Source organism: Macrotis lagotis, chromosome 7 (genome assembly GCF_037893015.1).
Source record: "Macrotis lagotis isolate mMagLag1 chromosome 7, bilby.v1.9.chrom.fasta, whole genome shotgun sequence".
NCBI lineage: Eukaryota > Metazoa > Chordata > Mammalia > Peramelemorphia > Peramelidae > Macrotis > Macrotis lagotis.
In genome coordinates this window covers 7,568,706-7,581,241 of record NC_133664.1, presented here as the reverse complement: position 1 = coordinate 7,581,241, position 12,536 = coordinate 7,568,706, and the positions used below count along the sequence as shown (strand labels likewise).

The following is a 12,536-nucleotide window of genomic DNA, read 5'->3' as shown; positions in this document are numbered from 1 at the left end:
CGTCTGAGTCTGATGGCCAGATATGAATCAGGATTCCTGGAAATGATCACAAATGTCAGGCAATCAGGGTGAAGTGACTTGCCCAAGGTCACACAGCCAGTAAATGCCAAGTTCCTGAGTTCAAATTTGAACTCCGATCTTCCTGACTCCATAGCTGTATGTGTTTCTGATGGCTCTGGTCAGGGTATGTGGTTTCCATGTGCAGGTTTCCACTGCTAGGTTGGCAACTCATTTAAAGTTGGGGTTTCAGGTGCTCTTTGTGACCTAATTGTCACTTTCATTACATTTATATATGTGCAAGATTTGGTCACATATATTATCCCAAAAGATCATGGGCTGGTCATGGTTTGAGAGTGAGCAAAAACCATACGGTCAATTCTCATGCTGCTATTACAAATTAGAAGACCTAGAAAAAGGCCTTCAATGAATTAGGTAGATCCTTCCTGGAGGATTTATGGAGAGAACTGGATAACAATTGGGAAGAGTGTATAGGTACAGAGAAGTTATGATCAGCATTGGTAAAGAGACTACACATATATACAGTTAGTGTTACAGTTAGTAAAATATATGCCATGCACTTAGCATAATTTATAGTCAAAGAGGTAGATTGTGTTGGATGACCTAAACTGATCCTCCTGTTATTGGGTTGTTAACATCACAGCTATCAATCTAAGTGTATTGCAGTTGTGGGAAGTTGTGGGAGATTAAGAAGTCTAGGACTCTCCCATATATGGGCAAGACAGAATAGGTAGGACAAAACAGAAGACTTTCAATATTAAATGGTAAGCTTGACAGGTCCAACATAAAACTCATTATTTTTTACCTCAAACTTTTCCCCTCTCAAAAACTTGCCTGGAACTATTAAAGGTCTCAAACTCAACTCTGATATTATTACAGTCATGCTTTGCCATCCATTCCATATATCTGTTGCCAAATCTGGTTATTTTTACCCTCAGAAGTCCTCTTATCTCACTCAAATGCCACCCCCTGGGTCTGACTATCACTATTTTATGTCTGGACCTTTCTGTGAGTTTGCTCTCTTACATTTTTTAATATCATAGTGATCTTGGAAATACCAGTCAGTCATGCAGAACTGAGCTTATTTGCTATATATTTCAGTATTGTGCACTCTTATGCCATGTGAAGGCATCTTTTCATTCTCATCTATTTTCCATTCAGCTGCCAAATGAGTTTCAAAAGATATAGATGTGATCATGTCACCCCAATATTCAATAAACTTCAGTGGTTTTTCTATCACCACCAGTAGCAATGAATCTCTAAACTAAGTATTTACAGTGTACTAGGTACACCTTATGCTAAGTAGTGAAGAATCAAAGTTCAGTCCCTACCCTCAATTTGCTTCCAATTTAATGAGAGAGACAACTCACAAACATATAGATAGATAGATAGATAAATGATAGATAGATAGAGATATATGCATATATATATATATACATATATATATATATATATACATACTTACAGGCTATATAGAATATAATGAAGTGAGGGAAGGCATTATAATGAAGATGGGTTGGGGGAAGGTTTCCTACAGTGGTGATATTTTAGTTGAATCAGAGAAGGAAAACTACTCTAGACCCTGGGGTTAGAGAGAATTTCCAGGGCTGAAGTATCTTGTTGATCGAACAGTCAGGGGCTATTGTTACTGAATTAAGAGCACATATCCAGGAGGAGAGTGACACTGGAAGAGTAGCATAGGGTGAGGTTATAAAGAACCTTTGGATAATGCCATATATAGAATTTTTATCTGGTCCTAAAGCAATAAGGAGCTAAATTTACTAAGTGGTGTGTGTGTGTGTGTGTGTGTGTGTGATCATAATCAATCCAACACTTTAGAAAATTACTTTATTGGCTGAATGCAAGTAAAACGTACTTTTGTAGGAAGTAGGAGTAGAAAGTGGGAAGTAGGAAGGGATTGAGGCAGACCTACCACCAACATGCTGTGATGAGGGCCAGTACCAGGGTTGGGGTAGTGTCAGAGGAGAGAAGGAGGAGTATTTGAGAAATACTATGAAGGTGAAATCAACAGACTATGGGACCAACTTGGATATGGTTGGAGGTGAGAGACAGTGAGAAGTCTGGCATGACTCTGAGGTTGTGAGCTTGGGAGACAGGGAAAATGGTAGTATTCATTATAATAATAGAGAAGGTAGGTTTGGGGGAGGGTTTAGGAGGAAAGAAAATGAATTTGGTTGTGCACACACTGAGTTTAAGCTGTCTAATGGACATCCAGTTTAAAATATCTAAAAGGCAGTTGGAAATGTAAGATTTGAGATCAGGTTGGGAAAGAACCAATGTATTTGAGAATGCTAGCATGCAGTTGGTCATTAAATCCATGGGAACTGATGAGATCACTCGGGGGAGTACTATAGAAGAATCCAGCAAAGGAACAGAAGAAGAACAAGCAGTCAGAGAGGTGGGAAAAATGAGGAGAGTTAAGTGTTTTGGAAACCTAGAAGGACAAGAGGATCAAGGAGGAAAGAGAGACCAGTGGTGTCAAAGGCAACAGAGAAGTCAAGGAGAAAGAGAATGGAGAAAAAGCTATTACATTTGGAAGCTGAGAGACCATTGTTCACCTTGGATCAAAAATAAAATCTCCTCTTTGGTCCTCAAAATTCTTCGTCCCTGGATCTTTCCCAATTGTCTTCCTCTTTACTCCTCAACCTCTACGATCCACCTAGAGTGACATGCTTGTCATTCCCTGTACATGATGCTCCATTTCTCAGTGGTCATTTTCCCCTGAAAGTTGAGCATGATTGGAATGCTCTCACTCCTTCCCTCTAACCCCTTGGTTCCTTCAAATCTCAACCACATGCCATCTTTTATAGAAAGTCTTTCTAGGCCCCCTTCCTACCTAGGACCTTTCTTCTAAAATGTCATCCATATAGTCTATGTATCTAGTATGTACCAGTCGTTTGCGGGTCAGCTCTGCCTTCTTGACAAGGAGTAGGTATAGGTCTTTCTTTGTATTCTTAATTCTTAGTGAAATGTAAGCTCTCAGTAAATGCTTGATGATTGCCTAACATTATTCCGCCATGTGATGCTATAATCTCATCCATGTGTGTCTTCTCTCTAGTGAAAGAGGTCACTGTTCTTCCATGGCTTCCTATACCATCGAACTTTTGTGTATGTCCTCCAGTAAGTAGGCCATTTTGGGGACCCAGAGTGTCCTCAATGCTTTCTTCACTTTTTCTTGATGAAGTGAGGACAGCTATGGAGCATTGGTTTTCTCTCTCTTTGGCCAAAGACCCAATCATTCTTTTTTCCCCTCATGAATTTCTTTGCTGATTTTCTTTATAACTGAGAATTTACAAAGAAATGACAAATTGCGTGACTGTTCACGCGGGCCTTAAGTATCTGCATTGCCTTTTGGATGACTCTTATATCTAATTCTTCTGGGACTGTAGTATTCCATGACTGTCATATGTCATTGCCAGAAGACTTTTGGTATTAAAAAGATGGGACATTTGTTTCAGATTTGAGAGGCTTGGATAAGTAAAAAACTTCGAATTTTCCAAAGAACAAAAACCCTTTCATCCATACCCCTTTTTTTTGTCAGTTCTGGGCCCAAGTCACTTTCCATGGCAGCGATTGTCCAAGACAAATGGACCAATGAGTCAATTTCAGCTATTCAGTAAGCCCCCCTCTGCCTTTTCACCAAATGTATAATTAGACTAAACCCTTTGGAGTTGACTATAAATCTTATTTTGAAGGCTTTGCAATGGACTGAGGCCTGGCGCAAGTAGTCTATCATAGCCAAATCTCACCATCTGAAGAGCTCATCTTCACCAGGAAGTCCCTCTTCTACTTGAAGATCTCTTCTATGACTGCAATAAATGTATCTTGGGGAAGTCTTGTGATTTTTTATAATTAGAAGATTATTAAACAAAGTATGACTATAGCTATGACATAGCTACAGCAGTTCCCTTGATGAAAAAGTCTTTAAAGCAAAATTTTTCTCTGCTGAATAAAATACTTCAAAAATAATTAACAAGCATTTCAATGAGTGGAAAACCCACTTATTTAAAATGTTCTAGTAATCGAGAGTTGATATTTTGATTCTGGATGAAAACAAATAAATAACCAAAAAAAAGTCTCTAGAAAGTGTTGGCTTTTTGATGATGTTTGTCCTTTGCTCCTCAAAAAACATCCAGGAAGGTGCTGCCATAACAAGCACATGAATTGGATTTGAGTAAGGGGATGCTGGGCTAAGTCACCAGCCTCACTTTCTCTTCTGGACCCATCTGGGTCCAGTAGCCAGATATAGAACAAGACAACTGGAGATGGCCCTGGATGTAAGGCAATCAGGGTTCAATGACTTGCCCAAGGTCCCACAGCCAGTTAAGTGTCAAGTAGCTGAGGTTGGATTCAAATTCCTTGACTCCAAGGCCAATGCTCTACTCACTGAATCACCTGGATACCTCATTTTTTCAGTGTTTGCTTTAAATCTAATTATACATCATTCAGAATTCATTGGTTTTGAAGAGTCACTAAAATTAAGTATGAATGGAATTGAACTGCTTTCATCATCATTAGCATGCTATCTTTCAATCAACTGTGTGAACCTGTGAAATATTCTCTCTTATGCCACCTTTGGGATAATCATGTTAGATGGTCTCCCTCTGCATTCCCCAAACATTTGTTATCTTCTCCCTCCTTCAGCTAATGTGAGAATGAATTCCTCTGTGTTTTCCAAGTAATGCTGTTTGGTAGTCCTCCTGTCTCAATACTTGGTGTAGTCTGGTTCCTTTGCCCATGTATATCTTGGATTATCATTTCTGCCTCCTCTCCTAGTCATATCCCAGTGCTGTTTGAATCAAACTGTAAGGGCTCCATTGTACTTGATGATCAAAAAAACCTGTTTGGAACTGTTTTTCATCTGGTTGTTGTCCTTCCATTTATATCTTTAAGTATTCTTGGCATCACCACAGGGTTTCTCACTGAACTTTCTTTCAACTATTTTTTCTTCTCTCTACAGTGTTCCTTGTTTGATGAGGCAATACTTTTGTAATTGTTCATAAGCCTTTTCTGACTTTGGCTGACATACACATATATGAATATACACATATAGATATTTAAACATGTGCATGTATGCATAGGAATATACATTTCACCTATTTTCTATTCAACAAGTAAATCAAGTGCTAATTAAGTTGATTTTTAGATCCTTTTGGTCACCTCATTTGGGCCATTGATTTACACAGACCAGTCTTCTATTACATCATTATTATAGGAGTCATTGTCTTCCTCCATTCATTCCATTAGATTTTACATGCCTTTTTTCTCCAAGGTAGTATTGTATTCATCATATGTCATGCTTCACTCCCTTCTGCTATTTTTTATTCTTTGAGCTTTGTATTAATTTTGATCTTTCATGAATCTGGGTTCTTAATATATCATGTAACTAAATGAAAAACTAAAGGCTCCTGTGTTTCCTAGGGAGAAGCCTTTGTCTGTTAAAATAGAATCAATTTTGTGACGATAACTGGTGCTCACCACACCCAGCATCTTCCAAGTGCTTTCAAAAAAGAAAATATAAGATATATAAACCAGAAGCTGCAATATTTTCTACAAGTCTTTGTCCTCTCCTGGGATAATATTTTTCAAAATATTTTACCCTTTTTACTTATTTCCATTTGATATTAATTTTTGTTCTTTCATTTCAGTCATGTCTGATCCTTTGTGACTCACTTATGTTTTTCTTGGAAAGGATGTTAGAGAAGCTTGCCCGTTCCTTCTCCAGCTCATTTTATACATGAGAAACTGAGGCAAACAGGGTTGAGTGTCTTGCTCAGGCTCACCCAGCTAGGAAGTGTCTGAGGCTGGTTATGAATTCAGTTCTTCCTGATTTCAGGACTGGAGTGTTAGCTGATGTGTCTCCTGGTCTCCCCTTGAAATGAATAAATGGTTTCTTTGATTTGATGAACCTTCTTAAGTTCTTTCTCCATCATTTTATTCTCTGGTAGATTTTAGGGAAATAAATTGCAATTCTTTCAAGTTCTTTTAAAAAGTAAGTTTTTATTAACATTTAATATCATCTAAATTCCTCATTTTATGTCCCCTTTTCTCACAGAGAACTGCCTTTTATTATAAAGAATTTTATTTTTAAAAGAAAGGAAAAAATCAGGAAAACTAAGCAACATATTTAAATGCTTTTTGTTGTTATATGTAGGGTTCCATCCCTGTGGATTTCTGTTTGTACTCAGAAGCGGACAACGTTGTTTTTAATCTCTTCTTTGGGAGGAGGGCGGCTCAGTCTTGGTCAGTAGGAATTTGTGAGCATTCACTTATAATGTTTCTTGTTATTTTCATTGTTGTAGTCGTTATTTAATTTGCATCATTTCTGATAAGTGTTTCCATGTCTTTCTGTGTTCATTATGTTTATTGTTTGTTACAACACAATTTCCATTTTTTCACATATTAAGGAATATTTCTCTTCCTTCTTTCCTTTATTTCTTTTCCTTCATCCTTCCTTCCTTCCTTCCTTCCTTCCTTCCTTCCTTCCTTCCTTCCTTCCTCCCTCCCTTCCTTCTTTCCTTCCTCTATATCTTTTTCCTCTACCTTTCTGGGACTGAGAAGTGAGGTGGCCTCATATTTTCTCATGTCAAGTCAACCTTGTTCTTGGCCACTCCAAGGAAGACTTGAGAGCCATCCTTCTGCTTAGCTGCCTTTTCAACCTCTTTTCTGACTTCCTACAGATGAGAGTGTCCATGATGATATCATTCATGGTATGGCATCCCCTCCATGTGCCTCAAACAAGGAAGTCCAAGTGAGCCCACCAGCACCTGACCACATTCATGGATGACCTCAAGGCTGCGACCTTCTGAGCATGTGTGGTTCTCTTTTTACAACATCTGATGCCATGACATGTTCTGAAAAGAATTCTGGGAGCCCCTGCTGGCATTTTCCAAATTCTTTTGATCACCATAATTGACGTTTCAAGAATTTCCTGCCTCTGGTCCCAGAGAGGAGCACTGGGTCTCACCTCCTGGGTCTCAAAACTTCTCTCCTTCTTCTCCCTTGGGGTTGAATTGGGGCCATGCAAGGTGTCTCAGAGACCACCTCAGAAGCTCAGCCTGGGCCTCCTGGAGAAGGAAAGCAGCCACATGGCGCTGAACAGAGTCTTGGCAGCCTCAGCAACCAAGAAGCTCTAGGCCCTGGGCCAGGAGGAACCGAGACAGTGTGCATGGCCAAGATTCCAGGGAGCCGGGACTCCTGTGGGCAACAGCAGCCAGTCACCCAAATGGCTTTGATGAAATCCAGAAGTCCTAGACTTCGGGGCCAGTAATATACTGGCAGAATGATGCTCTTAGCTTAGCAAATACTGGTCTTTTAATGGAAAAAAAGAATGAGCCAGAGAGAGAAAAAAAGACATGAGCCCACCACCCAACCGCTCCTCTGTCCCTTTAGAATGTCTATCTTTGGGGGGGAGGGGGAGGGATGTAGGACAAAGGCCTGAGTACAACTGGTCAATGGCAGAGAGAGATGGCCAATCCTCATGGGACACATTTGCTTCCACCTACATTTTCCTAGTGAACTTTCACCTGTGTTATCTTTCCCCACCCTCTGACCTGCTTCTCTAGGAGAGGATAGAATTTCTGCTTCTCTTCACAAACATCAGCAGCTCCAGCTGCCCAAGAGCTTCTTTAGTCTTCTGTACAAAGACCCAGCTCAGCATTTGGTAGAAACTTTATTGTCTCATCATCTGCCGGCTCAACTCCTCTAATAAGCCTGGAGTCTTTGGCCATTGTCCTCTCTCTTTCTAGCTCCTGACATGGCTGAGGCTCAGATGGTGGCCCCAGGGGACCCCAAGAATATTTCTCTCTCCCAGGGCTTCCGCATGTTGTTCTATGTCATGAAGCCCAATGAGTCCTCCTTCCCAAACCTGGAAGAGGTACCTGAATATGTGGAACAGGTAAGATCTGGGAGCAGAGGGTGGACTTGTGGGCTTTCCTCCCAGTGGAGATAGAGAGAGAGAGAAAGAGAGAGAGAGAGAGAGAGAGAGAGAGAGAGAGAGAGAGAGAGAGAGAGAGAGAGAGAGAGAGAGAATCACAATCTACCTTCAGCCTGCACTAAGGAGAGACTTAACAGTAAAAGTATAATGAGGTCAATGTAGTAGTGATAGATAGGAGATCTGTGATTTCATTGTCCCTGGGGTCTCCTGGATAAGAATTTCAACAACTGGCCAGGATGACCCTTACATCTGGGAATTCTGGAAAAGGCTTGCAATTGAAGAGGGAGAAACCCTGCTTTGAATCTTGTCTCCAGAATTTTCTGGTTATATGGCATATGAACGTGCTTTTATTTTTCTGATCCTCAGTTTCTTTCTTATTAAACTGACCATAGGAAGACTGCCCATATGAGAGGCCTTTCTGGAGCTCAAAGGAGAGAATATAAAGTCTGACTCAAGGAATGTTGGCCTAATTAACCAACCAACAGAACTTTATTGGCCATCCTCTGTGTAGCAGGCACTCTTCTAGGCTCTAAAGATACAAGACTAGTAGTACAACCAGGCCTGCCCTTCAGGAGCTTGCTTTCTATTGGGGACATAGACTGCTCCTCTCTAGATTGAAATCAAATAGGTACCAGATCATTTTAGAGGAAGGTGCTAGTGCGGGGTGCACCTCAAGAAAGACTTCAGAGAGAAGACAGGGATTCTAAGTGATGGAGATAAGCATTGAAGTTTTCCAAAGCCCTTTACAAATATTATCTCATTTGATCCCCATAACACCCCTGGGAGTTGGGTACTATTATTTCTTCCATTTTACTGATGAGAGTATCAAGATAAAATAAAATTAAATGAATTATCCTGGATCCCAAAGCTTGAAAAGATTTGAACTCAGGAGTTTCTGACCCCAGAACCAGTACTCCATCACTAGCATTTTGAACATGGGAAATACCAGGGTTCATATTCTGCCTTTGATGCTGATTAGCCCTGTGACCATGAGCAAAATGCTCAGAATCCTCATCTATAAAAAAGGGGGTGGTTGTGATAATTCCTGAAATACTTTGCAGATGCTCAAATGTGAGAATTTTAAGTCTGCACTGGGAATTTTTAAAGGCCATTCAATACCATCTATTATCCTTATTATCTTAGCTTTCTAAGAAGTAATTGGAAGAACTGGAATGACTCCAGTCTGTCAAATCCCAGGTTCCTCTCATCTTAAGTTTTTTATTCTTTTTATTTTTGCTTCTAGATTTGATAAAATTTAAGAAATATCCCAATCCTTGCTAGCTTTCATGCTTTGCCACTGGAAGGTTTGTGCAAAGGGAGACCGGATCAAGTGTACTAATCTGTGGGATAGACGGATGGATGGTTAATGGTCTAGAGATGCCTCCTCCCTCCTCCGGTGGAAGCTGGGTCTACCAGTGCAGGGTCCATAGTTCTCTCCAAGGTTGACTTCAGACCAAGTTTCCTCTGAAATCCCTCACTGTTCAGAACAACTTTTCAATCCCAGACCCTGACAAAGAATAGAAGTGGAAACAAACGGAATTAGAGCCAGGCGGATCAAAGCCCCAGACCCTCATCGAACTGTTCTGGTGGCATTCACTTGTTAAGGCCAAAAATAGTCAAAAACATATCAGAAGAGAGAATGTTCTTCAGAGCCGGGCTTGGAAAAGATCAGACTAGCTGACCTGCATCCAAGTGTTTGCATGTTTCTCCCTCAATACTATCAAACCATCTCTTTTGAATGTTGATGTAAATATTAAAATACAATTAAAATAATAATATGACTTTATTTCTGAATTATACAATGCCAATGCATCAGCATCATTATGACTTGTTTTGCATTCTTCATAGTCTTGAATTCCATAGTTAAAGCCTTGGAAAAATGACCTATGTCCTCTTTTTGCTCAGTGAGATCAACTCAATGAAGACGAACAATTGCAGGAGTCTTGTTTGTGGTCCATAAATGTCTCTTTTTATTAATCTCCTTTGCAGGCAACACCATTTTTCATTTCCTTGATTGTGCTTGAGTTGGCCCTCAGCTGGCTGAAAGGGAAACCAAGAGGACGAGTGGATGATGCTTTAACCTCCATCTCAGCAGGTATCCTGTATCGGCTTCCATCGTGAGTGAAACTTTTTAGTTATAGGAAAGGCATGCACCTACCCAGTCCCAAAATTGAGGGAAAAAAGCAGTTTATCATATGTGTATAATGTCTATGTTTTAGCTATATGTGGAAAAGTATGCTGTATTCTAATCATCTGGAAAATTCTGTCTGAGGTGAATTCAGAAAGAAAGGTAGCCTGTGGCATTCAGAAACTCAATCTGGTTACTTCCCTTACTATTCCACTCCCATCCATTGAACCTTCCATTGTAATAGAGGGAGCAAAAGGCAAGGCAGCAGCATCTGAAAGAGTAAATGGCATTTGGCATCCGTAGTCCCCCCTGAAACCTGAAAGGAGAAAAATATTTGTTTGTCTTTCCTTTCATTTGTTCTCTGAGGCTAAGACTAGCAATTAGGATTATTTTGACTTCATTTCACTGGCATTCTCATTTCTATTTTGTACTCCTGGTTCTTTTTCCTTTGTGTTGAACGATCAGGACATTAGATTCTCAGATCTAGACTGGGTAGAGACCTCAGAAGTCATCCTAATCCCCACTCCATTTACACAAGACTGACTAGGGTTTTCCTGAATTCTTCCTCTTTGTTGTTTCATTTTGCAAATTGTATCATATCATGTTGTGTTTTGTTATATCGTGTCATATAATATTTCTATATTTGTTACATTATATAATATCATATCAACGTCATAAGCTATGGCAGCTTTAGCTATCCTCCTAATCAACAGAACCAAGACTGACTGCTCGTTGTCTTATTTTTCCTCTACCCTCAAAAATATTTCTGGAAATATTCTGATTTATATGGGCTGTGTGTGTGTGTGTGTGTGTGTGTGTGTGTGTGTGTGTTCACTCCTTGGGATATATGCCCAGGAATGAGATCACTAAGATCGCTAGATATTTTAGCTTTTGGAAAATTCTTTTCAAATACAATAATTTATTAAATACTGATTATATGCAAGGCCCTATCCTTGGCACAGAAGTGGGGAGGGGAGTGCTAAAGGTAAAAACAAATCCTCAGCTTCAAAGAGCTTCCATCTATTGGAGGAAATAAAATGTTCACAGGGAAGTAAATACAGAAACATATGCTGTAAATATGAAGGAACAGTTTTGGGGGGCTGGGGCTGATTAGGGTGAGAATAAAGAGGCATCTAGAGAAAGCTGTATCTGAATTGAGCCCTGGAAGGGCATCTGGTTCTCCAAACAGTAGAGGTGAGCAGGGAAATTCTAGGCTTGGGCAGCAGTCAGTACAGAGATAGGGATTGGAAAATGTCATATGAGGAACAGTAAAGAGAGCCCTTGAGGTAGAATGTTCAGGTGAATCATTGCTGATTCATTACAGATGTGTCTGACTCTTTGTGACCCCATTTGGACTTTTCTTGACAAGATACTGGAGTGTTTTTCACCATTTCCTTTTCCAGTTCATTTTCCAGATGAAGAAACTGAGGCCAATGGGGTTAAGTGACTTGCCCAGGGTCACACTGCTAGCAAGTGTCTGAGGTCAGAAATATCAGCAAAAGGAAGATGTAATCAGATTGGAAATAAAGGTTGAAAAAGATTTTGAAGGTCTTCAAAGACAAACTGTATTTTCTCCTAGAGGCACCAGTTGGCCGTTGCCACTCCTTTGGTGCCACTGAACAGTGGATGCTAGTGAGGTAGGTCTGCCTGGGGTACTGCAAGAAAGGGAACTGTTTCAGTAAGCATGCTTCTTTCCAGTATCATTATAAATAAAAACAGATTTGTGTCCATTGTAAAGGATGGAATTCACTGGCCTTCTGTTAGCTTCCTCATTTAACTTAAGTATTCTTACTAACAAAGTGTAAAGCTGTGTTTCCTTCCTACTCATGGTCTGCAGGTGATGTCAGGGTCCCCTGGGACACAGCATCTAGGCCACACCCTCATTCCAGCTGTGTGGGTATGTGTGTGTGTGTGTGTGTGTGTGTGTGTGTGTGTGTGTGTGTGTGTGGTTCTGTGTGTGGTTGCAAAAGGAGAATGGGCAGAATGAGAGGACTCCCTTGGGTATCCAAGTCCACGCAGCAGAGAGTATGGGTGAGGAGAGCTTCTGCGGTTGGTGCCTTAGGCTTCCCACCCAGTCTTTCTCACTGGGCTCTGAGGGCTTGTCTTTTTGCATTTCTCAGGGCTTTGGAATGTTTTTGCGATCCACCCAAAAAAAAGGATTTTTTTTCTTTTTTTTTGCCTTTTATGAAATAGAAATTTGAGGGTTGTAGAAAAAAAGTAGAATCTCCACACTAGTTTAAATCAAAAAGATTTAACCCCAGGTTTGGTCTCTGGAGGCTTGAATTTGAGGACTCTGTGATTCCTGTGCTGTGACCTTGTAGGAGCTTCCTAGGCCTCAGTTTCCTCCCCTGTCCCATGAAGAACAAAATCCTTTTGCTACTGACCTCTTGTCGTTATGAAGAACAGGCGAGATAACATTTATAAAGCATTTTG

At 40.3% G+C, this 12,536-nt stretch overlaps 1 protein-coding gene across 2 annotated transcripts in view; it reads left to right on the top strand.

The window, feature by feature from the left end:
- Nucleotides 1–7,598: 7,598 nt before the first annotated feature.
- Nucleotides 7,599–12,536, top strand: part of LOC141494330 (alkylglycerol monooxygenase-like) — a 168,985-nt gene continuing 164,047 nt past the window's right edge. For both annotated transcript variants that reach the window (XM_074195407.1, XM_074195406.1), the window contains exons 1-2: nucleotides 7,599–7,936; nucleotides 9,965–10,092. In XM_074195407.1, the coding sequence (XP_074051508.1) occupies nucleotides 7,796–7,936; nucleotides 9,965–10,092 (269 nt within the window). In that variant the 5' untranslated portion in view covers nucleotides 7,599–7,795. The remainder of the gene's footprint in view (nucleotides 7,937–9,964; nucleotides 10,093–12,536) is intronic.